General features: G+C 39.7%; 1 protein-coding gene across 7 annotated transcripts in view; it reads right to left on the reverse strand.

The window, feature by feature from the left end:
- Window positions 1-27,450, reverse strand: part of Hormad2 (HORMA domain containing 2) — a 95,398-nt gene that overhangs the window by 40,664 nt on the left and 27,284 nt on the right. For 5 of the 7 annotated variants that reach the window (XM_011243780.3, XM_011243777.3, XM_011243779.2 and 2 more), the window contains 3 exons: window positions 25,749-25,816; window positions 22,543-22,694; window positions 22,126-22,379 (listed from right to left, as the gene is read on the reverse strand). In XM_011243780.3, coding sequence (XP_011242082.1) covers window positions 22,126-22,379; window positions 22,543-22,694; window positions 25,749-25,816 — 474 coding nt within the window. Of the gene's footprint in view, window positions 1-14,985; window positions 15,158-22,125; window positions 22,380-22,542; window positions 22,695-25,748; window positions 25,817-25,876; window positions 26,372-27,450 lie in introns of those variants that run through there. The other 2 variants (XM_017314817.2, XM_017314818.1) reach the window with 2 other exon arrangements.

A 27,450-nucleotide genomic window follows, 5' to 3' on the forward strand; every position in this document is an offset into this window, starting at 1 on the left:
TTTGCAGGCTCAAGTTCCTTTAAAAGGTTACGAGCAAAACAAAACAAAACAAGAACTAAAAACCTAGATAACAAACTGAAAGGTTTTCATCAATGAGGAACATCTGTGGAAATATATATAGGAAAATAAATAAAGACAAGGGGCAACAGGTTTAAAAATGATACATACATTTAAAAATGATTTGTGCTTTATGGTCTTTTAGGAAGGATCCTACAGGACAGGGCAGTCACAGGAGTTGGCACTCCAGAGAACTGCTGACCCTGCAGCCCCAGAGAAGAGAGCGCAGTGTGAGAGGATGGCAGGAAGATGTGTATCAGCGAAGCACTGGCACTAATGACCTATGTGGTCCCTAGGCTCATGGACAAGGTTGTGGCTTTGCTTTATTTTGTTTTGTTAGTTTTTTTGAGACAGGGTTTCTCTGTGTAGCCCTGGGGATCCCAGAGCTCACTCTGTAGACCAGGCTGGCCTTGAACTCACAGAGATATTCCTACCTCTCTCAGACGTAGTTTTTGTTTTTGTTTTTATAAACGATGTTTTTAAATTTTATTTATTTTTTTAAAGATTTATTTATTATTATAAATAAGTACACTGTAGCTGTCTTCAGACGCATAAGAAGAAGGTGTCAGATCTCATTACGGGTGATTATGAGCCACCATGTGGTTGCTGGGATTTGAACTCAGGACCTTCAGAAGAATAGTCAGTGCTCGTACCTGCTGAGACATCTCACAAGCCCCTTTATAAATAAGTTTTAAAAATAATAAAAATAAATTTTAATAGAAAAAGTTTCAGGAATATATAGGGGAAAAATCTACTATGTAGTTTATGGATGTATATATTAAACTGAATGTTACTATAAATAAGTTAAAAAGGTTTTTTAAAGTTTATAAAGGTAAATGTTAAAGTAAACTAATTGATCATCCAAAGAAGAAAAAACGTTTTAATAAATTTAGAGTAGTCTAAGTGTAGTGTCAGTCAACAGTAGGCAGAAGGGTGACGACGGGGGTGGGGGTGGGGACTTTCTCTGTCACTCATAGCTCAGGTACTGATACACCAAGAGCAGCCTGCAGCTAGGCACACTTCTTCGTGGAATGGAAATCCACCATTCTAAAATGTGCCACACCATATTCTCACTGTACCTTTTCACATTTGGATACGTACACAGTCCCCACTGTGCTGTAACTGCCTCAGCATCAGAACAGTCCCATCTCGCCTGGCATGTAGCCTGTGACAATAGTAATACCATACTGTTCAGCTATGCTGTAGGCTGCCTCATTGGGGTTTGCTGAAGTAGATTGTGTGATATTCAAACAACAATGAAATCACCTAACAAGAGTTTCATCAGAATGTATGTCCATCTTTTAGCAATACTAAAACAAAACAAAACAAAAACCTTAAGCTAAAAGCAAGAGCCCCAGTTATTTTAAACAATCCAAAGAAAACAAAGAGTATTGTAAAACTGCTCTTGAATTCAAATTTCAAAAGCAGAATAAATGCATATTTTTCTTTCTTCTATTAAATAAGTTATATAAAATAGTATGCACGTGATATATAGTTTTATTTAAAATACAAATAAATGTATTCTTTTGCTTGTACTGCACAAAAGAGCTGTGTCAGTTAGAAAAAGCAATCCTCATGTCAAATAAGCTGAGCTCAGAAAGGCAGTGTCACTGGCTTTCCTCACGTGGGAAGCATGAGTGACAGGAAGCAGAAGAGAAGTACTTTGGAGGAGAGAGGGAGCAGGAAGATGAAGGGGGTGGAAGGAGGAGAACAGTAGTGAATGTGAGCAGCACACAATGAAATGCATTTGTAAATGTCACAGTGAACCTATTACCTTATATGCTAATTAAAGTTAATTCATGGAAAAAAGGAGACACTGGGGGCTGGTACAATGGCTCAGCAGGCAAAATGCTTGTTGCACGAGCATGAGGACTGGTGTTCTAATCCCCAGAACCCATGGAAGAGCCCATACCTGTGAACCCAGCATTCCTGCAGTGTTTGGGAGGAGAATTCCCAGAAATTTGCGAACCACTGGCCATAGCATCAAATGACATGAGACCCCACTTCAAACAAAGCAGAAGAGGGGACTGATATCCAGTATTGTACTTGACCTGTACAAAAGTGTCATGGTACACACACACACTAACACACACACACACACACACACACACACACACACACACACATTAAAGAATAAAAGGCACTGGGAAAAAAGTTGCACTTAGCTAGGGAAATGGCATGGCTACAGAGTAAAGTAGGAAGTGTAATAGTGGTTGTACTTTTAACATTAACCAGTATACTATATATAAAACAATAGTACAAAAAGAGGAAGAATACTGGATCTGTATAAGGGTGACATCGAAATACCACACTGGAATTGTGGTATAAACTAGTATGTGCTTGAAACGGACACTAATCAATTGGTGTATACACACACATATGTATGTGTGTACTTTATATATTTTCTGTATAGTACATATAACCCTAAAGCACTGATTAAAAATAACCCAAAATATTTTGATAACTATAAAGTAAATTTAAATGCTTCATTCACTTCATTGAAAGAAAAATAGTAAAGAATAAATAAATGAGCAAAAAGATATTAACTACACAGGAAAAATTAAAATAGCAATTATAACTACAACTGTATTAATACAAGCATTAAATGCAACTAGATTAAACAACCAATAAATAGTTGTTGACAGTGACCATTACTGGAAATAATAAAGGAAATTTTATGATGATAAAAGAGTTAATTCATTAAACAAATATACATGCACAATAAAAGAATATCAAATTTCAAGGAAACAAAAATGTATACAATCAAGGGGAAAATATGCAATGGAATAGTAGCAATCATAGACCTAGATACTCCAGTTTCAGTAATGAGTAGAATGACTGAACAACTGAAGAGAAAACCACCTCAATATCATAAGCCAACAAGACATCTTCCAGCATAAACTATGTTTGATATTCTTTAAAACAAACTTTGATAAATTTTAAAAAATAGAAATAAAAAAACAAGTTTTCTAACTGCAATGGAATGAAATAATAAACTAATAAAGAATCAAATTTGGGGCAATAAAAAATATGTAGACATTAACTTCATTGAGGGCATGGCACCATGTGTCTGCTGTCATCTCAGCACCTGAGAAGTTGAAGAAAAAGGATTATGAATTTTGAAGCCACTTTGGGCAGCACTGTAGGTTCTAAGCAAGCTTGGCCTACAGAGTGTCATCTAGACTTATACAAAGAATAAATCAGGCTAGGTGGTGGTGGTGGCCTATGCCTTTAATGCCAGAACTCCAGAGGCAGAAGCAGGTAGGAATCTGTGAGTTCAAGGCCAGTCTAGTCTACAGAGTTCCAGGACAGCCAGGGCTACACAGAGAAACTCTTGTCTCAAAAAAAAAAAAAAAAAAAAAAAAAAAGAAAGAAAGAAAGAGAACAAAAAAATCGGCAGATTGGAGAGACGGCTCAGCAGGTAAAGGTGCCTTCCAGCCTAATGACCTGAGAATGATGCCTGGAACACACAAGGAGAAGGAGAAAGCTGCCCCTGCAATTGTCCTCTCACTTTTAAATACACACACACACACACACACACACACACACACACACACACACCAAGTAAAAGTAAAAAGTTAAAATATAAACAAACAAGGCTGGAGATATGGCTCAATAGTAGAATACTTGCCCAGTACGCAGAAGTCTCTGGATTCAATGCCCCGTACTGCAAACAAACAAACAAACAAACAAACAAACAAATAAATAGACAAACAAAACACAAATACAAAATCAACATGCTCCTTTGTAAAAAATCAGTTCTTTGAGAATCGCATACAATAAATTTGATTTACCCTTTCTTAAACTTTTCTCATATATACCTAACCCTTGCTTCCCTTTCCACCCCATCAAAGACCGTTTGTGTTGCCCAAATCTGCAATCAACACTCTTAAATATTTAAATATATCAGAGAGAAATCAGAAAATACTGTGAAGAAAATTAAAATGAAAACACAGCAAAGCTCACACAACTAATACATGACTCACAGGGAAATTTATAGCTGCACATGCAACAGAAATCTCATGCCTTTAATGTATAAATGTGTGGCCTACCAAAATGTGCCTATCATTTTATTTTTTATCATAAAAGAGACAACAAACAAAAAGGCAAGCAAAACCAGGTGCCGGGTGGGATGGGGGGGGGGGGGTAAGGGCGTCATCACCGACACAATGCGGTGTAGCTGTCTCTTACATATGGAAATGTCCTGACAGCACAAAGACAAGAGTCTTTAAAAACACCACCTTCATGATGAACAATGATGACCACATCTGAGATAACCTGACAACTATCTTTTCCCCTTTGGCAGCAGACAAGCTAAATCTCATACAATCAATGCTGTCTTCTATTCCCGCACCCCCTTTTCTTCCTATTTAAGGCTTTTCTTGGTAGTTTGTTCTCTGTATCTCAGTCATTTCTGTACTTGCTAGATCAAAGCTCCCTTGTGTCCAATATGACCCTAGTAACTGCAGGGAAGTACACGGATATGATACGCAAGAGCTGTTTAACTTGGAACCTGAAACTTGATCTCCAGCTGAGCAGTTGCCTGGGTCTTCTCCAGAGTGGCCATCCAGGAAGTTGTCTCCGGATGTCCCCGAGACTGCCAGTTCTTCCACCCTAGAGGCAGAAGTTCCCTCTTCTTTACCCTTTCCTGCACTTGGATGTGGGAGTTGGGCAGTGGAATACTCCACCACTGGGACCTAGTGAAGTTTCTGGACTCCAGCTTTGTCAGAACTCCAGGGTTTAAGTTCTTTTCATCTTTTTCTCATTTAAGACTCTGGTCCCATAAGACCTTCAGAGGGCCAGCCATCTGAGGACGAAAGTCACTGGCTAAAAGTAGTTACTATGTCATCTGACAGGTTCGTGTCTTCAGTCATGGATTGTTGTTTAATGTGGTTTCTTTTCCCTTTTCTCTTCCTCTCTGTTCCTTCTTCCCACTGCTCCCATGTCTTAGAACCCATCTGACTGACAAGAATCCCTTGACCCCTCTCTGAGTCCTTTCAGAACTAGGCCACCCTTTCCAATGCCGTTCCCCTTGCACGACTTGCATGCTTTCTCCATGATGCCGCCGCCTACCACCTCAGGCACCTTGTTTGCTATTCTAATTTTGTATGTAAATTGGATTGTGATTTGGGTTTTGATTGGAATGAGAATGAAATTTAATATCTGTGGGGCTGAAGAGAGAGCTCAAGAATCAGTTATCTGTGGACTTGGGGGATGGCTCCGTGAGTAAACTGCTTTCTGCACAAGCATAAGGACTGAACTTCAGGTCCCCAAATTCCATGGAGAAGCTAGACAGACATGGTGGCCCATTGTAGTCCCAGTTCCTGGGAGGCAGACAGGGAATCCCCTGAGCCAGCCAGCTAGCTAGACTAGTTGATCAGCAATCTTTGAGTGCCACTGAAAAATCCTGCCTCCATCAATAAAATAGAGACCAACTGAGGAGACACACATCAACCCTGGACACACACACACCAACATACACAGTATTCATTCTGCTGGCTAGATTTTAAGACAGCTCCATACAAGCTCAAGTCATCTGAGAGAAAACCTCAATGTCTTCCTAAGATCAGGCTGCAGTCAAACCTGTAGGGCATTTTCTTAATTGGTGATTGATGTGGGAGGGCCCAGTCCATTGTGGGTGGTGTCATGAGTGAGCTGTTGGTCCTGAGTTCCATAAGAAAGCAGGCTGAACAAGCCATGAGGAGTAAGTCAGTAAGCAGCATCCTCCATGACCTCCTGCCTCCATGTTCCTGCCCTGTTTGAGTTCTTTCCCAACTGCCTTTGATGATGAACCATGTTATAAAGTAAAATAAACCCTTTCCTCCAAGGCGGCTTTTAGTCATTGTGTTTGATAACACCTAAGATACCCACACATATGTGAACATATATACATACATGTATTCATTACCTGATAGATTTTCTTAAAACTAGAGAGCCAGGATAGATTCCTTTAGAGAGCCAGCCTGTACCGTCTCAAGCTACTCTTGTCCTGTTGTCACAGATCCATGAACATAGCGTGTGTGTGGGTCATTCCTGGGTTTTATACTACATCCCTGGGCCACTTACTGTGAGTCATTAGATTTACAGGAATCCTGGGCTCTAAAAGAAGGATTCTTTCTCTAAAGAAAAAAAAGAGATAATTGTCTTTGGCTTTGTTTTTGAGATAGGGTCTCACTATGTAGCCCTGACTGACCTGGAATTCAATCTGCAAAGCAGGCTGGCCTCAAACTCACAGAGATCATCTGTTCCTGTCTCCCAAATGTTGAGATTAAATGTGATGGCATATGCTCTTAGTCAGAAAAGATGGCTCCTTAATAGCTTTCTAAATTCTTAAGCCATTTTATATCTGAACTGCTGCTGCAAGAGACAAGAAAAACGGGAAATCTGTACATACAGATTTATGTTTGGTTATCCAAGATCCAAAACTTAAAATAAACAACTATAGCATCTACATAGTTTACAACTATCATTTAAAAACAATCCTTGTTCAGAAGAGATAGGTAGTACATTGTATATGGCCCACCCTATGGCCCACCACCATGGCTGGACTCAGGATCTGCTGACATCCTGTCTCCATAGTGCTTTGCTTCCTCTGCTACCACCACTTCATGTGGCACCACTCCCCTTCTGCCTTGCTCTACTCCAAAGAAGGTAGCCCTTACTTCTCCTGTGGGACTCTTACACAAAACTGGAATCAACTATTGAAATTTTCTCATTTAGGGCCATATCCGATCAGAGAGGTGGGTGGCTTTCATTACAGTATATGTCTTCTTCCCCATTTCAGAGTTAGGACATAAAAAGAAAAAATTGTCAAGCTTTTAGAGAAGTCCAATAAATTCCAGGATGAACTCATAAAAATCATAGTTTCTCCTATCCTTCACCTAATAAAAAATGTAATGATAGCTTTGGTTTGTTGCTCTATAATATCTATAAAGACTAAAACTGAGGCTGAAGAGGCAACAGATAAATTTGTTCTTACTCATCTAGGTCACAGTGTATATAGTGTAGGATCTGCCTTCCAGAATGTGGAGGTTTAAATGAGAATGGCTCCATAGGCTCATGTGTTTGAATGCTAGGTCTCCAGTTAGTGGAAGTATTTGGGAAGGGTTAGGAAGTATGGTCTTGTTGGAGAAGGTGTGGTCTTGTTGAAAGAGATATGTCACTAGGGGTGGGCTTTGAGGTTTCAAACTCAGGCCAGGGCCAGACTTATTCTCTTCCTCTTATGTGCTTATAGATAACATACAAGCTCTTAGCTACTTCTCCAGCACCATGCCTACCTGCTTGCACCATGTTTCTGGGCATAATAATAATATGGTAACCTTCTAAAACTGTAAGCTAGACCCCAGTTAAATGTTTTCTTTTACAAGCTACCTTGGTCATGGTGTTTCTTCACTGCAATAGAATAGTAACTAAGACACAGACAAAAACAGCAACACCCAACTCTAAGTGGGATTACAGCTGTGATGCCCACAGGGAATAAATGTAGCATTTCCCTACGTGTCTTGCCAAGGGTATAAAGAAGTAGGTAATGAAACTAACTTATTAAAGGTCTAAGAGGTTATACAGTAAAGGAATGAAAACCCAGCTCTATTCTTTTTTGTCTGGTTTGCAAAACAGGGTTTCTCTGTGTAGGCTTGGTTATCTTGGAACTCAATCTATAGACCAAGCAGATCTTGAACTCAGAGATCCACCTGCCTCTGATCTCCAAGGGCTGGAATTAAAAGTCCTGTATTACTATACTCAGGTATTTTTCTTTTTTCTTTTTTTAAAAAACAAAAACAAAACAACAAAAAAAAACCCATGTATGTATTGTGTCATTTTCCATGTGGTAGGCCAAATCACTTGACTGTTCACTGATTAATGGATCTGTTTATTCTGTTCTGACTTGACCCACTGGGCTGTTTATCAAACCAAACTTTTTGTCTTGCTTGTGAAATTGGTATTCAGACAACACCCCACCTCTATGACCACATTATATAACTAAGACTGGCCTTGAACTCTTGATCCTCCTGATTAAACTTCACAGCTGGGATTACAGATGTGCACCATCTTGCCTAGATTCCAAGCCAATTTCTTTATGTACTTTCTTTATGTCCTGAAGCACATCACCCCTCTGTTAGTAAGGGATCTATTGACTAAGCAAGGAAGAAGCAGTTCATTAACTGGAAGCCAAATTTGGAGGTTCCTCCAGCCCAGGGAATTCATTTACTATCCTCTTTAAACAGGAGAAGATTCTCTTCTTTGAAGGAGTACTTGATTCAGTGAAGCTCACGCTCTGGGATACCACCAACCCAGGGCATACAATTAGCTGTCCCCAGGTCAGATCAAATTAAAACATTGGGTCCAATACTCTTAGAAAAGATTATCCCATTTAAATCCAAATGTCTTTGTGGAATACAGACCCTATTGAGAAAATTCTTGGCCAGTAGCTTATTCAAGCATGCCAATCTCCAACATAACACTCAACAATCCCACTAAGACACCCTCTGGAAAATATCCCCATCAAAGAATCTCAGGGATATAAGTGAAATTGTTGTTTCCATCTATTTCTATAGGCCAGAAATTCTAGACCTTATTCAAATACCAGCTAAATATTTTATTGTTTTCTTTTAAATGACATCTTACTTTACATACCATTTTACTCATATACATGACTTATCTTTAAATGGAAGAACTCCAAAACTCAAGAAGCTATCCAGTATGCCAGGATAGTATTGCCTTAGGAATTTAGGGACAGTCTACTTGTTTGGTAATGCTTTAGCCCAAGACCTACTAACATTACAATTATAAAATGGAATCCTATCTAAATACAGTGATAATGAGGTATTGATATTACCACTAAGATAAATCAGGCTACTGTATCATAGCTACTTTTTCCTTCTTCTTTTTTCTTCTCTCTTCTCTCTTCTTCTTCATGTGTGTGTGACTGTGTGTAAAGAGCGTGTGTGTGTGTGTGTGTGTGTGTGTGTGTGTGTGTGTGTGTGTGTGTATGTGTGTGAGACAGACAGACAGACAGAGAAACATGTAGACAGAGACAGTCAGAGTCACTCTGTAGTGTGACTGGCTGGTCTGGTACTTGCTATGTAGATCAGGCTGAACTCTAATCTGTTTCTTCCTCTGCCTCCCAAGTGCTGGTGTTATAGGTATAAACCACTATACTTTTAATTTAGTTGCTGATTACCTTTCAAAAAGTTCAGCATGTAGGATTCTTACCCTAGAAGTCTGCACACTAGCCCCCAATGGAAAGCAGGCTTCCATTTTGTTGTCTAACCCCAAGTCTACAAGGCATCTTTGAGGGTTTCTAGGAATTAAAGGCTTTTTGCTGAATATCGTCCTAAATGATATGAAACTAGTGAGAAGCATTAAAGGGGATTAGAAAAAGCCTCTGTGCTGGTCTAAGAAGATCAAAGGGCATTTGACCAACTGAAGACCAAACTAAGTTGCACACCTCCATTTTAGGTCTCCTCGGTTCCTGAAAGCTTCCATGCTTTTTCTATATGGTGTGCCAGGTTTGACTTTAGGGATTTTAGCCTATAAACTATGACACATCCCAAGACCAATGATCTATTCTCTATAAACAACAAGATTTAGTGGCTCAGTGATAGTCATGCTATTTAAAAGCAGTAGCTACCTAAACTACTTTTAACTTTTAAATTCTGCTTGTTTAAAAGGCTTAAAAATTAATTTTGGGGTAACATATGAAACTCAAACTTTACCAAGTTCAGAGAGTTTCAGAAATCAAGAGGCATCACCGAGAACCTATCAAGCCCTGCATGTGTGCTAAAACTTGAAATTCAACTATCATGCTTCCAAGTTTGTCTCCTCTAGATTATCAATATATACAGATCACTAAACCTTTTCCAGCCAATCATATTTAAAAATATGCTTCTGGATAGCTCCAAGGCTGGCTGTTTACAGATGACAATAGTTTTACAAAAGCTATTAAAGGAATAGGCTGATGCTGTAGCTACCTGCCATACTATAGAAGCAAATGCCCTTCCTCTTTATGCCTCAGTCCCCAAAGCAAAATCCCATTGCCCTTACTCAGGCCCTATAGTGAGGCCAAGAAAGACCTTAAGCAGCTACATAGGCTTGATGTAAGAATTCCTACTATCGTATGTCTATGGCTTCTGGAAAAGAATGCTAAAGGCTGAAAGTTCTCCATCAGTATAGCCCTTTACATAAGTGAAAGAACTTACTAAAAGGAAAATTAATAGGATGAATTCTTTTTATTGGATATTTTATTTATTTACATTTCAAATATCCCTTTTCCTGGTCCTTCCTCCCCGCAAAAATCCCCATCCCACCCCCCCAACCCAATAGGATGGAATCCATTTTTGTTTGTTTGTTTGTTTTTTGTTGTTTTTCGAGACAGGGTTTCTCTGTGTAGCCCTGGCTGTCCTGGAACTCACTCTGTAGAACTCAGAGATCTGCCTCTGCCTCCCAAGTGCTGGGATTGAAGGCGTGCGCCACCATAGAATGGATTCTTAACAAGCCAAAGTGACAGATAAGATTGCAAAGCATGTAGCTAAAACCCAAGCTCTCACACAGGATCCCACAGAAGCACATAGTCCCAGATTTTCCTGACCTAATCAGAATGCCAAATGCCCTTGATCAGGTGTACAAAAATGGAGTAAGTGGGGATTCTGTATCAATGGACAAAAGACTGACTGCAGAGGCTAGTCACTCACCAGGGACCTAAGGAAAAGCTACTTTCTTATGAAAAGCACTTATAAAATTGTTAAAGAAGTGTTTGCACCTATCAAATTTGCATACAAAATAAGCAAGCTTTAAACCCACTCAGCGGCTCCACAATTTGAAAAGCCTCTCTAATACCTGGTACCTAATAAGGGGAAATTGGCTATTAGACTTTACTCAAAAACCTCCTAAAGATGGATATAAACATTTATTAGTGTTCACAGATATTTATTATTATTATTATTTTGTTTACAGGTATTTTTATAGGATGGATATGTTTTCCCTACTATATTAAAAAGGCTCTAGAAGTACTGAATGCCTCTTACAAATGCCTTTTACTTAGGCTGTCAATGTCCCTGCTAGGTGATAAGTGGCTTTCTTTTGTTGAAAATGCAACCTTTCCCAAACCCTTGGGGTTAATTATAAACTACATTGTGCCTGGCATTTCCAGGCCTTAGGAAGAGTGGAAAATGTCAACTATTACTTAAACAGACTTTAGACATACTACTCCAGGAAACTCAGGGCCCTGAATTATGCTATCACCTATTGCCTTCTTGAGACTATGAGCCATCACAGGCATTTGCCTAAAATTAAACCCTTCCCAGATGCTGTACAGAAGGCTCTTTTTAACCACCACTTTTTGTTTGAAGACAAACCACACTTGTCATATTCTATAATATACTATTAATCTAGAAAAAAACCAACAGGTTCTTTTAGAGTATAAAAACAAAATCTTGCCGGGCGTGGTGGCACACGCCTTTAATCCCAGAACTCGGGAGGCAGAGGCAGGCGGATTTCTGAGTTCGAGGCCAGCCTGGTCTACAAAGTGAGCTCCAGGACAGCCAGGACTACAGAGAAACCCTGTCTCGGAAAAAAAAAAAAAAAAAATCTTGCCGGATCCTATGTGGGCTGCACACAGAGAACCAAAAGATCTATGAAAGGATTATACCAAATGCTGGCTTCTACCATGATAGGAGCCATTAGTCACTATTAGTCCACTGCTAATTGTTGATCTGTGTGTATTTGATAAACTGTAGTCTTCATTTTCTAGACTCTGTCAATTCCAAGTCAAGCTGATATTCTGCCTGCAGCTTTTAATCCATATTAGATGCCTGATGCAAATACTATGTCCCACTGGAAAAAGACATTCCATTCCTCTAATAGATAAAGCAAACAGTCCCAAATCAGTTCTGAGCAGTTCTGGAGCACAAGCCTCCACTCTTCAGAACTCCCTTAGGACTACAGAGAAAGAAAACCTCAAGGGGGAAGGAAGTAGAAATAGGGGACAACAAACACAGGTTCTCACAGTCCTAATCCACAATTCATAGACCTGTAACCCACCAAGAGTCGCTTCCTCTCTTGCTAATGATAATATATGCCCACCCTTTGTCTCCTTATCATAGAAGGAAAATAGCAACAAACCACTGGATCCAGGGTAATGCTTAGATACCTGCTGTGACAAAGTGATCACTCATCTGTTTACACAGGAAATTCCTTACACTAAAGAAAGAGATCATGTAGAGATTGTGTGTGTGTGTGTGTGTGTGTGTGTGTGTGTGTGTGTGTGTGTGTGTGTGTGTGTGTGTGTGTTGTGCTGTGTGTGCTGCTTAAAGATCAAACTCAGGGTCTGTGCATCTAGGTAAGTGTTCTACCATATCTCAAGTCCTAGTAAGAGATTTCCTCAAAATCCATCCTCATATCTAATGAAAATGGCCAGAGTGCTGATCATTCCAACAATTCAAATACAATGCCTGTTCTTCTCCGTTGCTTGGCAACTGGATATCCTATAGCGAGCATTGTTCCTGTTTTGTAGCCCCCTTTCTCTATCTAGTTAAAAAGACTGCCTGAAAATTAGGTCTCTACATCTCAATTTTATTTCTGATCACCAATACTATAAATACACACATTAAGGAAAAGGGGGGACGGAAAGAGATGGCTTAGTGGTTAAAAGGTGTTCTTTCAGAGGACCTAGTTTGGTTCCTAACACTCACATAGTGCCTCACAGCTGTCTGTAAATCCAGTACCAGGAGATCGGATGCACTCTGATGGTCTCTGCATGCATTTCATGTATGTGGTGCACAAATGTACATGCAGACAAAATACTTACATATACAAAATAAAAATAGATAAATCTTTAAAAAGAAAAAGAAAAAATGAGTTGGGACATGAATGATAAGGTGTATGTTTAACATACATAAGATCCTGGGTTAAATCAATCCACAGAAGCAAAAGGAAAAAAAAAAAAGGAATGGCTGAAAACTGAGGTAGCAGGATCTTCAGGTCAAGGCCAGCCTGGACACACAGTGAGTTACTTCCAGGCAAGCCTGGGTTATACCCAAAATCTCAGCTTAACCTTCTACCTTAACAAACTGAGGAAAAGGCTGAGCATGCTGGGACACACCTTTAGTTCCAGCAACTTGGAGGCAGAGGCAGAAAGATCCTGTAATTTGAGAATAGTCTAACCTACATAGTGAGTTCCAGGGTAGACAGAGCTATATGGTGAGACCATAAAAATAGGAAAACTTTCTGTCATTCACATCGTCTCTAATATTCTCATAACATATACTTGCTGTGTCTTCAGTTAGTTCTCAGAGCAAAAACTACATCTTCTGTATCGTTTTCCTCACAGCAAGGCATCTTTTTTTGTTTGTTTTTGTTTTGTGTTTTGTGAGACAAGATCTTTCCACATGAATCTAGCTGTCCTGGAACCCACTATGTAGACCAGGCTAGTTTTGACCTCACAGATCCACCTAACTATGGCTTCCAAGTTCTGGGATTAAAGGCATGAGCCACCATTGTCTGGCCAAGACACCATTATTTTTTGGTTTTTGTTTGTTTGTTTTCAAGGTACCAGTCTTAATACAGCCCAGTAAATCTGAGCATGAAAGAGATCTCAGAGATCAATTTAGCTCAGCCAACTCCCTGAATCGTTGGTTTTTGTAATATCCTAAAGACAGTCATCTATACTCTATCTTGAACAAAAGCATATGTGCGCATGTATTTTATATGTATATATAATATGTACATATTATATATGTCTATGTATGCATGTAATAGATGTAACCAGAGCTGGTGATGGGGAGCTACCCCTTTTTATCAAGTAGCTATCATTATCAAAAATGCCATCCTTAGGAGGTGGAAAAACTGGAAGTTTCTGAATATTATCATATATTGATAATATTCATCCAAACTCTATACAAATTTCAAAAATATGTATATTTCACTCCTGCTACTGTTAATCCAATAGAAGGTAAGGAAAGGAGGTGTCACACTTGCAAGGTATTTATTGTAATGCTATTTATAATAGCATTATCAGAAATTAGCCTACACATTAGTCAGCTCTTTGTCACTAAGAAATAGTTGATTTATAGCTTTGGAGTTCCTGACTGACTGGCCCACTGCTTTGGGCCTGTGACAAGACAGGACACCATAGTGGGAGTATGTGTCAGGACAAACTGCTGACTTTATCACCAGGAAGCAAAAGGGAGAAGGAAGAAGCTAATTTTCAAAGACATGCTTCCTGGCTACCAGGCCTCTTACTAGGTTCCACTTCCTAAAAGGCTTCATCTGTCCTCAATAGTGCAAGCCTGGGAACCAAGCCATTAAATGTAAAGTACTGGGGAATGCTCAACATTCACGTATGACAACCGAAATATTTAAAAATAGAGAAATGATATGAACCTAAATGAACCAAAAAGTCATTGAACTTTACATATAAAGGCTAGGTAGGACATATTTACAAAATTATTGCTAAATAAAAATGAAATTATATATACCATTATTGAAATAATATACAAATAAATATATCCATTGAAAAATACTGAAAAGAATGGGGCATACAAAGTTAAAATTTGTATTGATAAGATATAAGGACAGTTGAAAGATCTGAATTTTCAATTACTTTAATGTTGTTAATTGTATTGTTTTAAAAAGCTCTTTCAGGCTGTAGCTATAGTCAGTAATAGAACACAAGCCTAGCATGCACAAGGCCTGGTTCCATTCTTACCACCGAAAGCAGCCAAAGAGCTTTATCACATTACCCTCTTCCCTACCTCTGCTCTGCTCACAACTGCTATTTTCATACACTGCATCTTTATGCCTCTTGAAATTACACAAACAATACTATTTGAAGTATTTGAGAATGATAAATACCTTCATTCCTGGCACTCTGAAAGACAGACTGAATGTTAGAGAGACCCAGTCAGGAACTGTAGCTGTTACTCACCAAGAAAGCCTCACGGCCTGAGTCAGCATGGTCGGATAGGGCCGGGCTTGAGAAGTATTTCAAAACAGAGCGGACTGAAACACGATCCAAAAGGATGTGAGGAGTAAGGAGAGGATGGAGGTTAAACATCTTGGTTGTTTGGAAGAGTGGCAGTGCCTAGTGCCACAGATAGTAAGCCTGAGAGGAAAATGATTGAAATTCCATTTAGAGAGTAAAATGAGGGACCTATAGGGAATACAAGTCTGTGCATTGATAGAGACTTGTAGGTACTGTGGTGGTGTGAATGAGAATGGCCTCCATAGGGTCATATACTTGAATGCTTAGTCAGCACGGACTAGCACTATTTGAAAAGAATTAGACCAATAAGTAGGCGTGGCTTTGTTGGAGGAAGTGTCTTTGGGCTTTGAGGTTTCAAAAGCCCATGCCAAGTCTAAAGTCTTCTCACCTACAGATCAGGATGTAGCTAGCTCTTAGCTACTGTTCCAGTGCCTGACTGCAAGCCACCATACTCCCATCAAGATGGACTAAACCTCTGAAACTGTAAGCAAGTCCCCATTTAAATGCTTTCTTTTTACAAGAGTTGCCTTGGTCACAGTGTCTTCACAGTGACTAAGACAGATGTGTACATCTGTACACCAATGGTACTGTGAGGACCCTATAGGTATGCACGTCTGCACATGGGTGGGAAGATCAATGTGTGGTCAGGGAGAAAACAAACAGAAAAGAAACCATGAGTAAAAGAAAAGAGAAGCAATAGATGTGAACAGCACAATCAAAACCTAACTTTTTAAAAAATACTGATTTGGGGCATATATAATAATAAAGGGACTCAAATAAATAGCACCAGATGGAAAAGAGGCAAACAACTACAGAAACATAATAGATTCCCAATCTGTGAAAGCATCATAAATAACTCCAAGTATAGCCAAAAGTGACTGAGAAAAAGGCCAGGTACTCATATGTTCACATGCATATGTGTATATGTGTATATACATGTGTGTGTATGTATATATATATATTTATGGTGATCTTTGTTTCTGTTTCCCTTCACTCCTATCCCAGCACTAAGGCAAACTGAAGCCAGTGTCTCATATGTGCACACTCCACCATAATTAAACAAAACTTCTTTCCCTGTGGTTACTGCTAGGTTACTGTCCCTTTAGAGAAGGACACAGAGTATGCCTCTGTAAGCTCTGGAGTAGACTAGAATTTCTTTTCTTTAAGTATTTAAAAATTATTTTTCTGTGTATGTGTGTGTAGTGCCCACAGAGCCCAAAAAGGGCACTGAACCCTTGTCTAACGAAGGGTCCTTAACAAACGTTTCTTAAGAAGTATTCTAAATACTTTTCATTCTGCTGAATGTCGCTTGAAAAGACTAACAAGTTGAATTCTTCTAAAATTAGAAACTTCTGTTCAAAATTTTGGTATAAATTATTGACCTGTACATTTTTTCTTTACCCTGACTCATTCCTTTCCAGTTCTTGATTACTGATTCAATAGACACCAAGAAAATCATTTCATATTACCAAATGCTATTCAACTGCATATTGTATACTTTGTTGTAAATAATGGTGAACAGCAGTCAAGAAATTGTTTTATATTCCTCTAAAAAAAAAGAACTGTTCATAAAATATCTCTATAAAACAGTGAAAAGGACATTTATGAAGTTAAGATATTTACTATACACTTGTTTTGGAGGATTACTTCTCTACAGAATGTATCTGTAGAATTCCTACACATCAGTGAGTCAGACAAGTGTGCTGACTTTCACTATTCAGAAGGGAAACAAAAATGAAAACCACAACAACTCATCACTGCCACCCACTAGAATGCTTATCCCTAACAAGATGAAATATGCTCAGCATACAAAATATACCTGATAAAAATGATAGAAATCGCCAAAGTGGATGAAGATGCAAAGCAGCTGTGTGGACCTCGGCACAAGCGCTTGGGAAGCTGTACCTAGCCGGGCTAACTGCATGCATGCCCTTTGACTCAGCTGTCCACTCCTTCCAACCTGATTCCCACCGTCAATATGTCCTGACCGAGCACCGAGCACCAGAAGTCTTAGCAGTGCCTGTCCTAGTGACCCCAAGTCAGAGCACATCCAAATGGATACCAGCGACAGCATGAACAAAAAATGCATGCTAACAGAAGGAAGGATGCCAATGCTCTTGCTAACTGGAGTATGAACTGTGAGGTTAAAACTATGTTTCTAAGCAGCTGGTAGTATCCCACCTCTTGATCTGATTGATGCTTTTGTCAGACTATTCAGCAGGGCCAAGATGTGTTGAGACAAGCAAGAACCCAGGGAGAACAACTTAAGGAGGCTCTCACTCTCTCCCCTGGGCATCTTGCTTGCCTGACCCATGTCCCAGCCGTCCCTACTGTTTGGTTTGTGTCTGTTTACTGAGCTGTATCACTAAGTTATTTATTTGTCTGCATGCATAAAATAATTAGACATAAAACTGTAAAGGGGTCTGAGCTACCTCATACCATAAATGAAATCTCACACACACACACACACACACACACACAAACACACAGAGATTATTTCATTTATGGTATGAGGTAGATAGTATATATGTATATATATGTGTGTGTGTGTGTGTATTTTTAATAAAAAAGACCTCATTTTTATTGAATATGTAAGTTGTCACTTCCAAGTGATACTCCATTATGTTCAGAGCAAGGGAACTTTCATCAGGCAAAGGTTACATATTTGAGGAAGCAATTGGTATTCTAATGGAGTCCTTGAATAGCTGATGGTACAGAATTCAACCTGGAGTTGTGCCAGCAAGGATCTGTAACTCTGATGGTCTTGAGTTTTAAATAGAGCTCACAAGAGAAATTATTCTATGTGGTGAACTTCAACACATCTCTCTGTTCTTAGCTAGCATGCCACACAACCATTGCTTTCTGAGGCAACTTCAGCTGGTTCCATGTGTACTGTGCTCACATTCTTGGAATTCCCCAGCTAGGCAGGTGGTGGACAAGAGGCAGTTCTAGATAACAGGTTCTCAGCCTCGGGCATCCCAGACACCACTGGACACAGGGAAGACCTGAGAACAGAATGCCCCCACCCCCAACCCCGGGGGATGGCTCAGTCCAGGGCCAAAGGGAGGAGAGGGTGGGGAGAGAGGGAGGTGCTGTGTGGTTCCCACACAGGCGAGAGTCCTTAGTCCAGTTGGTGGCACAGGAAGGCCTTTCAGTAGGAGGTTAGACGGGGGCTTGTTAGAGGAAAGCCTATCTCATCGTTCAAGCATGGTGGGCCTTGATGAGCAGAGAGACAGTCTATGGTTTTAGAGCTTTATTGTAGAAAGGCAGGGGGAAAGAGAGAAGGTAGAAAAAGGGAGAGAGGCCGGCCATGGCCATGTGGAGAGAGGGGATAAGAGAAAGAGAGAAGGAGGGCTAGAGAGTAAGAAAGGTGAGAGTTTAAAGTGTATATATGTATATTTAAGTAGATAATTTCTTAAGAATGTCAGAATAAAAGATTAGACTACATTAAATGAACAGCCTTTCTTTACCAAAAGACCACTTAAAGAAGATAAGACAAGCCACAAAAACAGACAAATTACTGTAACATAAATAAGTAAAAAAGAATGATTATCAGAATATTTTTTCTTTTAATTTTGTACATTGTGCATATATGTCTGTCTGTCTGCTGTACACACAATACAGGTGCCCTCAGAGGCTAGACAATAGGTCCCTCTGGAGCTGGAGTTACAGGCAATCATGATCCCCCCTGACATGGGTGCTAGGGACTGAATTCAAGGACTCTGGAAGAGCAGTATAAATTGTTACCACTGAGCTATTTTTCTAGCCCCAGAATATTTTTATATGAATAAAGAAAGATAATTCAATGCACCAGAAAACCAGAATGACTAATGAAAAAATGCTCAAGCATCAACAATAAGAAATACGCTAAAATGATGAGGTGCTAGCATACCAAGCAGACACTGAAAACATGAACTCTGCAATAATAAGTGCTTACAGAATATGAGGTCTGTCTTCCACTGTTGGTATAATAAATATGGGTATAGTTCTTTGGAAAACTATTTTGTCCTTTCTAACAAAGTTGAAAATGTGTAAACCTGTGGTGGTTTGAATAAGAGCCCATAGGCTCATATATTTGAATGCTTAGTCATCAGGAACTAGCACTATTTGAGAAGAATTAGATCAATTAGGAGGTGTGGCTTTGTTGGAGTAGGTATGGCCTTCTTGGAAGAAGTTGGAGTGGGCTTTGAGGTTTTAAAACCCCATGCCAAGTCTAGAGTCCTCTCTACTTATGGATCAGGATATAGCTCTCAGAGACTGTTCCAGTGCCTGCCTGTATGCCGCCATCTTCCCTGACATGATGATAATGAACTAACCTTCTAAAACTGTAAACAAGCCCTCAATTAAATGTTTGCTTTTATAAGCTGTCTCGTCACAGAGACACATCATGGTATCTCGTAATAGTAATAGAGCAGTGATTAAAACAAATCTAAAACTACTATTTTCCCTGTAGACACTCATTTGCATGTACCAGTAAGTGTGCGTATAGATGTGGAGGTAGAGCTTTGTGGCTCTTTATGAGTTCTAGGCCAGCCAGACTACAATATCTAGACAGGAGCGACCTTTCAGTGACATGAGAGACTGAAGCATGTCCCCATAGACCAGGATCACTTGAAGTCAGAAACCTAAGATTAGTTTAGGCAACACAGATTCTGTCTCAAAGGAAAATAAGGGTCAATCTAATGTACACAGAGTTAACTCCAGTACAGGAGGAGGGCAAAGCAGGCAGATTTCCATGAGTTCTAGCCCAGCCTTGTCTATAGAACAAGTTCCAGGCCAGTCAGAGCTACATAGTGAAACTGTCTCAACAACAAAACAAAACAAACCCCTGAACAAACAAAACTGAGTAGAATACAGCAGTGGAAAGGAAAAATACACAATAATGAGATCACATTCTTGACAGTCCAGCAAAAGACAGAAATGACAGAGTCTATCTATATATTTACTCAAACTAATACTCTACAAGATGGCAAAACTACAAGGAAGGACTGTCAGAGCTATAAAGAGAACTCTTCTCAAAAATGTTTTAAAGTAATAAAGATGAAAGTTCCTTGTATCTGTGTGTCAGAATGTGGACGTGAGGACTTTCTAGGAGGAAACACGAGGATGGTTTAGTGAGGATGTCAGTGGTACTTGCGTCAATGAATCCTCTCAGCAAGTCCAGACCCTGCCACTCCTCTTTCCCTGGCAGGCTGCTCTGCTTACATGTATTTGGCAAAAGAGAAGGACAATCTGCTTTTTTTTTCTTTTTGGTTTTCTGGTCTCAGATAGCCCAAGTTGACCTCAAACGTATTATCTAACAGAGGCTGCTCATAAACTTCTGTTATCCCCACATTTGCTCCTAAGGTTGGAGACATGTACAAGCATGCCTGCCTTTTTAACTTTGTATAGTCTTGATAGAAAGTATTTACATTTATACACACACGCACGCACACACACACACACACACACACACACACGTGTGAAGGGTATGTGCATATGTGGGTATGCACATATGAGTATGGGTACCCATGGAGTCTAGAGGTGACAGATCCCCCTAGAAGATGAAGTTATTGGTAGTTGTGAACTATCAGACATAGGTTCTGGGAATGAAACTTGAGTCCTCTGCAAGAGGGTATCAGCTCTTAACCACTGAGCCATTTCTCCAGTCCCTTTAAAATCTTTCTTCTTCCTTTAGTTCTTTTTCTTTGTTTTTTTTTAAGATAGGGTTTTTTCTGTGTATCCTTGGCTTTCATGGAACTCACTAGGCTGACTTTGAATTCACAGAGATCTCCCTGCTTCTGCCTCCCAAGTACTGGAATTAATGGCATGCTCTAGTACAGCTGTTAAGTTTTTTCTTCATAATAAAAATAAAAAATAGTCTCATTATTCTCTTATCCACTATTATTGTTGTTATTATGTTTAGCTTTGCCATGCTAACTATGTCTGTTTTGACATGGAATCAAATGAAAAATAATGCACTAGAATCTAGTTATTTTCATGCCCGACACAATGAAAAAGCTTTAAAAAAAAACATTAAAAACCTGTTGTTTGGTTACATTTGTCATAGTAACTGAATTAAGACTAGGATCTCCCTTTCAATATACTAAACTAATGCTGAGCTAAAGATTTAGAAGGCACTTTTAGAAGCTGCCCAGTGTGGTAAGCCATCAAACTCGTGTTGATGTTATTACTGTTATATGTGTGGATATTTTGCCTGCATGTGTGTGCCTGGTACCCATGGAGGCCAGAAGAGGGTGTCAGATCCCCTGGAACTAAAGTTACAGATGGCTGTTAGCTGCCACATAGGTGCTTGGAATAGAACCTGGGTCCACTGGAAAAGCAGCCAGTGCTCTTAACTGCTAAGCCAACTCTACAGCTTCTACAGTCATCTTTTAAAAGCAGGATCTTAAAACAACAACAACAACAACAACAAATATCTTTATAGTTTCCCTTTCCACTAAACAGCCAGAAAATGTTTTTGTTTCAGAATCCTTCACCTACAGTGTTAGCACACAGCAAACATTATTATCCAGACAACTACTAAATCATGGTATGGACCTTCCTACTACAAAACAAAGCCTTAGTAAGTCCACAGTTAAGGTATTATAGAAACAAGCAAAGTCAAAGGCTCTAAGCTCTACTTATCACTGGGACTGGCTGCAAGCTCTCAACCCCTCAGCTCTCCCCAGCAATCAAACCGCAATGCTTGTCATAGATGTTGTTATTTCTTTTTTCTCTCTCTCTCTGATTCAGGTTAATCCATAAAAATGTTCCTCCCTAGCCCTCATGTCCAGTTACTACTAATTAAGAGCTAATGTATACTTCTATTGAGTATGAACAAACCCGATACTTAGAATATTTTTAAGTACTATAAAAACACTCTAGGAATTTTTCTTATTGCTAGACAATCTCATACAACAGCATAGATTTCCTTCTAGAAGGACGGTTTTACTAAAAAGTCCTTGACGTCACAAGCTAGTTTGTTTCAGTTTTCATAGCTGGCATGCTCCACTGGACTCTGTTACTGTGACATGACCTAAATACAAACTGGAAATGTCACCTGTGTTTAAGTAAAACAATGAAGGGTCACTAAAAGTTGGCCTTACTTGACTGCCGCAGGCCTCCTCTTCCTCGTCACAGTCTAGCCCCTGATGAGCTATCTCAGTAGTGCCATCGTCCTGACTGACACTGTTCTCCCCATCGAGCATTCTGGTGGCCTCCGTTGTGACTTTTACTTTCATGCTGTGAAAGCCAGAGGAGACTGAACCCATTCGAAGGCTCACAGGCTCCCCCTCAAACAGCAGGAAGTGTGAATTCACCGCTTCTTTAAAGCCAGGGGGTTGGTAATCATGTGGGGTCACTGCAGAAAGGACAAAAATATTTCAAATTAAGTTTCAATAGAGTACGTGACATAACTACTTCATGTACAGTAAAAACATCTTCCAGATGCCCACAAATCCTTCTACTCATACACAACATCACCTGCGCACTTAACAGGGAATTTAACCAAGGTCTCTACCTACCTGAGTTATAATAATGGAGTTTCATAGTAAGTATAACATCATTCGGAAGGGGTCCAAGATTCTGCATCAGTATATACAATTGACGGATTAGTAGGGAACAGGCTTTCTTAATATCTTCACTGTCTGTCCCACTTTCAAAGCTTGTGCTGCTGCTGTAGTCACAGAAAAATGGCACCTTTCAATCACGTATAACATTCACAGTACACTCCAAAACAACACAACTTTTAGCTATGTCATCTAATAAATTAAACATGAGGACATTTGGTAGACAGTTTTTAAGAGATAACAAGGGAATAATAGTATTTTCTGCAATGTATATGTACAGAATCTCTGAATAGCAGATACTCTTGATGCATTTTAAGTATCATTTTAAATTTTTGACTTTCAAATAGTCACATGTTCTAGTAATGAGAACAATGGATTTGTAATTAGGTGACCTGGCATCTAATATCAGCTGTATGACCTCGGTCAAGTCATTTGCACACATTCTAGGTCAGGTAGCCCATTTGTGAGATAAGCTTATCTCTGCAGCTCTCCAAGCATGAAATCAGTCTCTAGCTCTATGCTTATCTACCATCTGATTGTCTCTCAAAGAAATCCCCTCCTCACTCCGACATAGGTTACTAAAGCATCTAGTCTTCTGGCTTTCTTTTTTTGTCTACACTTGAAGACATTCTCCATACTGCAGGCAAAATACTATTCCCAATAGGAGGGTCTGCTTATGTCACCTTTATGCTAAAGTTTTCTATTACACCTGTCAGCTTTGAACCAAAGGTGAGAGATGGCGCATGTACAACTATTCTTCACCCCCACCCACCCCCACAGCTGTCACCCAGTTTGTTTCAACCACACACATCTGCAGCCGTATTGTACTTTCTGTCTCTCATCCTGATGCTCCCACAGCACCTACCTAGCTCATGGGCCAGCTCCTCGAGAGGTCTCCCCTATATTCTGCACCTCCCCTCCGAAGAATTATCTGTCCCAATATAGACTATGAACGGCTAAATCTTTCATCTCCATAGTACTAGGTTTGGTATTCACCTACTCAATAAAGATTTGCTGAATTAATAAATGAATGAGAGAGCTCGGCTAATCTTCTAACTCAAATTTTCTTGTTTCTGTACAAAGTTTTCTTCCCAATTAGTCTCACATTTGAGTGTCTTCAAGGACACGCTACAATGGCTATATATTTGCAGTACCTTGAACATATTGGCACTTAGAACTGCAAAATAATCCCAAGTTCTTAAACTGTTAGGTCTCTCCCTAATTTTTGGAGGCAGTGAGAGATCACAAAGTAAACAAACATATTAACTGGATTACTTTACCTTTTCTATCAATTTCCATCAACTTTTTAAATCAGATTTTTAATCAGAATGAAGGGGTATAGCTATGTAGCTCATAAAGCCTCACGAAACATCAGAAGATCATATTAAGGACCCTCATTTAAGTAATTTTCTAGAAATTTATACTGCATATTATCTTCTCACCTTTAGAGTATCTGGAAATTTTACCCATTTGCTTTATTGTTTACCTTTCAGCATATGTATCTCTAAAACAAACAAAAAGATTAATCTGGTTGTCCAGAATATGTATATTGGAGTTTTGGAGAGTAAGGATAACTGTTTATGTGGGGGTAGGGGGAAGCATGAAGTATGTCATATACAGCTCGGCACGGTAGAGCACAACCTTGCCTATATGTTAAGTCAAAGTCAGCCTGAGCCACATGAGATGCTGCCTTAAAGACAAAGTACCGCTGGGCAGTGGTGGCGAACACCTTTAATCCCAGCACTTGGGAGGCAGAGGCAGGCGGATTTCTGAGTTCCAGGCCAGCCTGGTCTACAGAGTGAGTTCCAGGACAGCCAGGGCTATACAGAGAAACCCTGTCTTGAAAAACAGAACAAAACAAAAGGCAAAGTACTATACAGCCTGTAAAACGGCATATAAATACTAATTAATTGTGGCTAGTATTTTAAATATCCTTCCTGGAACTGACTTTTCTTTTTATATCTGAGTACTTTCTGCAAGTCTCACAAATGAGAGAATACTTAAGAACTTATTGGAAAGAAGGCATATGGTCAATTTCTCTTCAGAATTGTTCCTTTCAGGGTAGCTATCTCCCCTTGAAGACTTTCATTAGCAGTCTTTTTAGAGACTCTGTGTCATCAACTTCTATCCTGTCTCATCTGCAGCCCTTGGTTCACTATACCCACTGGCTGATCTGAAGCCAAAGCTTCTGAGAGATGAATGACGTTCCCTAGCAAACATCTCCATATGCACTAGGGTTTTCCTTGGTTTTGCTCTTTGACCCATTACTATATCTAAAAATATGGATTTTAAGATTTGATGGTGCCAGGTGGTGGTAGTCTACACCTTTAGGTGGGGAACTTGGAGACAAAGACAAGCAGATTCTGTGTTTGAGGCCAGCCTGGTCTAGAGTGAGTTTCAGGACAGCTAGGGCTACATAAAGAAACCCTGTGTCAAAAAACAAAACAACAAAAGACTTATAGGAAAATAAGTGTATATGAGTTTTCTCATATGACACATAGAAAATGGTATGTGTATATGTATGGATAAGCAACTGACAGCATTTGTGCATATAGGCAAATAATCCAGTAATTTCTTTTCCCTCAGGCTCAGTATTCCTCTATTGAAAATGGAATAAATTGACATCTTTGCACGCCAACAGGGCTACTGGATTAATAGCTAGAGACAGTCATATGGGTTCTTTATCTAACATCATGTTGACAGCCTTATTAACATATTTTTACATTAAATCTTCTGTTCCTTCAAGAATTATTTTTAATTATCTGTAGGTGTGTGCCTGCATGTGGGTCTGTGCATGGGTGCAGGTATCCTCAGAGGCGAGATTCACCTGGAGTTGGAGTTACAGACAGTTGTAAGCCACCTGACTTTGAAATTGAACTCAGGTCCTCTGGAAGAGTGCTTTCTAACCACAGTTATCTCTCCAGCCCTTTATTAATATAATTTTAAGAGCAATGACATCCACCATTGCCTCTACTTTCACCAGCCAAATTTCTTGACCTCAGACCTTAAAACAATTATTATAATTTCTATTTGTGATAGCGAGGTTTTATAGGGCTATGAGAAAATTACAAAAAGATGTAAGATTTCCACTGGCCACATAGAAGCTTATATTTACTGTACTCCTATACATTTCTCATGTTCATTAAACAATTAGAGTCTACCTGTCAAAGTCCATAGTGGTTCCTTTTTTTGTGTATTTGAATCTGAATTGGTATATCTCAGTCACTTTCTAGAAAAACCAAAGAGAGCAGAGAAAGAAGTTAATTTTGAAACAAAACCAGATTTTTACCTCATAAAAGGAACATCTTGTTGACTATTTCCTATGTTTCTTCTGTATGTTTGTCTCGCAGAATTACTTTATCAAGGAGTAGTGGTTTCAGATATAATGATAACGTAATCTCTCTCCTCTCAGCTAAAAATAAGTTAGGTAGCAACTGTTTCCATTAGATATCACCTGTTGAGGAATCATTCATTCATGTAATCAATCTTTTATCAAATTATCTACTTTAAGCTAAAAACCAGAGTCATTGTGGTGAACAAGGCAGAGAAGATTTTTTTCCATAGAATCTACAAAGCTAGCTAGTAAACGAAGAAAACAAGGTAATTTCAGATAGAACTGGTGCCCCGGACAACATAAAACAGATAGTATGGCAGAAAGTGCATAGTGGAGAGAAAGAAGGGCTCATTAGACTTAGAAGGATCAGGAAATTTTTCCTGAAGATATAATATTTTTTGACTTGTAGAGCCCTCCTCCAGCAGAAAGTCAGGGCATCAAGTGAAGGGGGTGGGTTGCCATCCCACAGTCAAAACTCTCACCCATAATTGTTCCCATCTGAAAGAACTACAGGGATGGAAATGGAGAGGAGCCTAAGAAAAGGAAGGTCCAGCAACAGGCCCAAAGTGGGCTCCAGCTCAAGGGGAGGTCCCAAGGCCTGACACTATGACTGAGGCTATGGAGCACTCATAAAGAGACCTATCATGACTGCCCTCCAAAAGACCCAACAATCAGCTGAAGAATCAGATGCAGATATTTGCACCCAATCAATGGACAGAAGCTGCTGAGCCCTGTGGTTGAATTAGGGAAAAGCTGGAGGAAGCTGAAGAGGAGGGCAACCCTGTAGGAGAACCAGCAGTCTCAATTAACCTGGACCCCTGAGATCTCTCAAACTGGACTACCAACTAGGCAGCATACACCAGCTTATATGAAGCCCCCAACATATATGCAGCAGAGGACTGCCAGGTCTGGGTTCAGTCAGAGAAGATGCACCTAACCCTCAAGAGACTGGAGGCCCCAGGGAGTTTAGAGGTCTGGTCGGGTGGGGACATCCTCGTGAAGACAGGGGGACAGGGACGAGGTATGGGATATGGAACAGTTAGAGGGTGGACAAGGGCGGGAAATAAAATCTGGAGTTATAGATAGATAGATAGATAGATAGATAGATTTTTTTTTTAAAAAGGGAGTCAGTCATATGCAGACCTGTGGACAGTGCCTCAGATAGGCAGAACAGTAATGCAAAAGCTCTGGATTGTGAAGGGATGTTTTCTCAGAATCCAAAAAGAAGCCAACTAGATGGAAATGAGAGATGTTGCTGAGACTATGTTGACAATAGTATGGATTTTGGATTTTTGTTTTTGTTTTCCGAGACAGGGTTTCTCTGTATAGCCCTGGCTGTCCTGGAGCTCACTTTGTAGATCAGGCTGGCCTGGAACTCAGAAATCCGCCTGCCTCTGCCTCCCGAGTGCTGGGATTAAAGGTGTGTGCCACCATGCCCTGCTGGATTTTGGATTTTATTCTAAGTTCATCAAAGTCTACTGAAAGTTTAAACAGATCAGTGGTTTGCAGTTTTTAAAGATCTCTCTGTA

Source organism: Mus musculus, chromosome 11 (genome assembly GCF_000001635.26).
Source record: "Mus musculus strain C57BL/6J chromosome 11, GRCm38.p6 C57BL/6J".
NCBI classification, from domain to species: domain Eukaryota; kingdom Metazoa; phylum Chordata; class Mammalia; order Rodentia; family Muridae; genus Mus; species Mus musculus.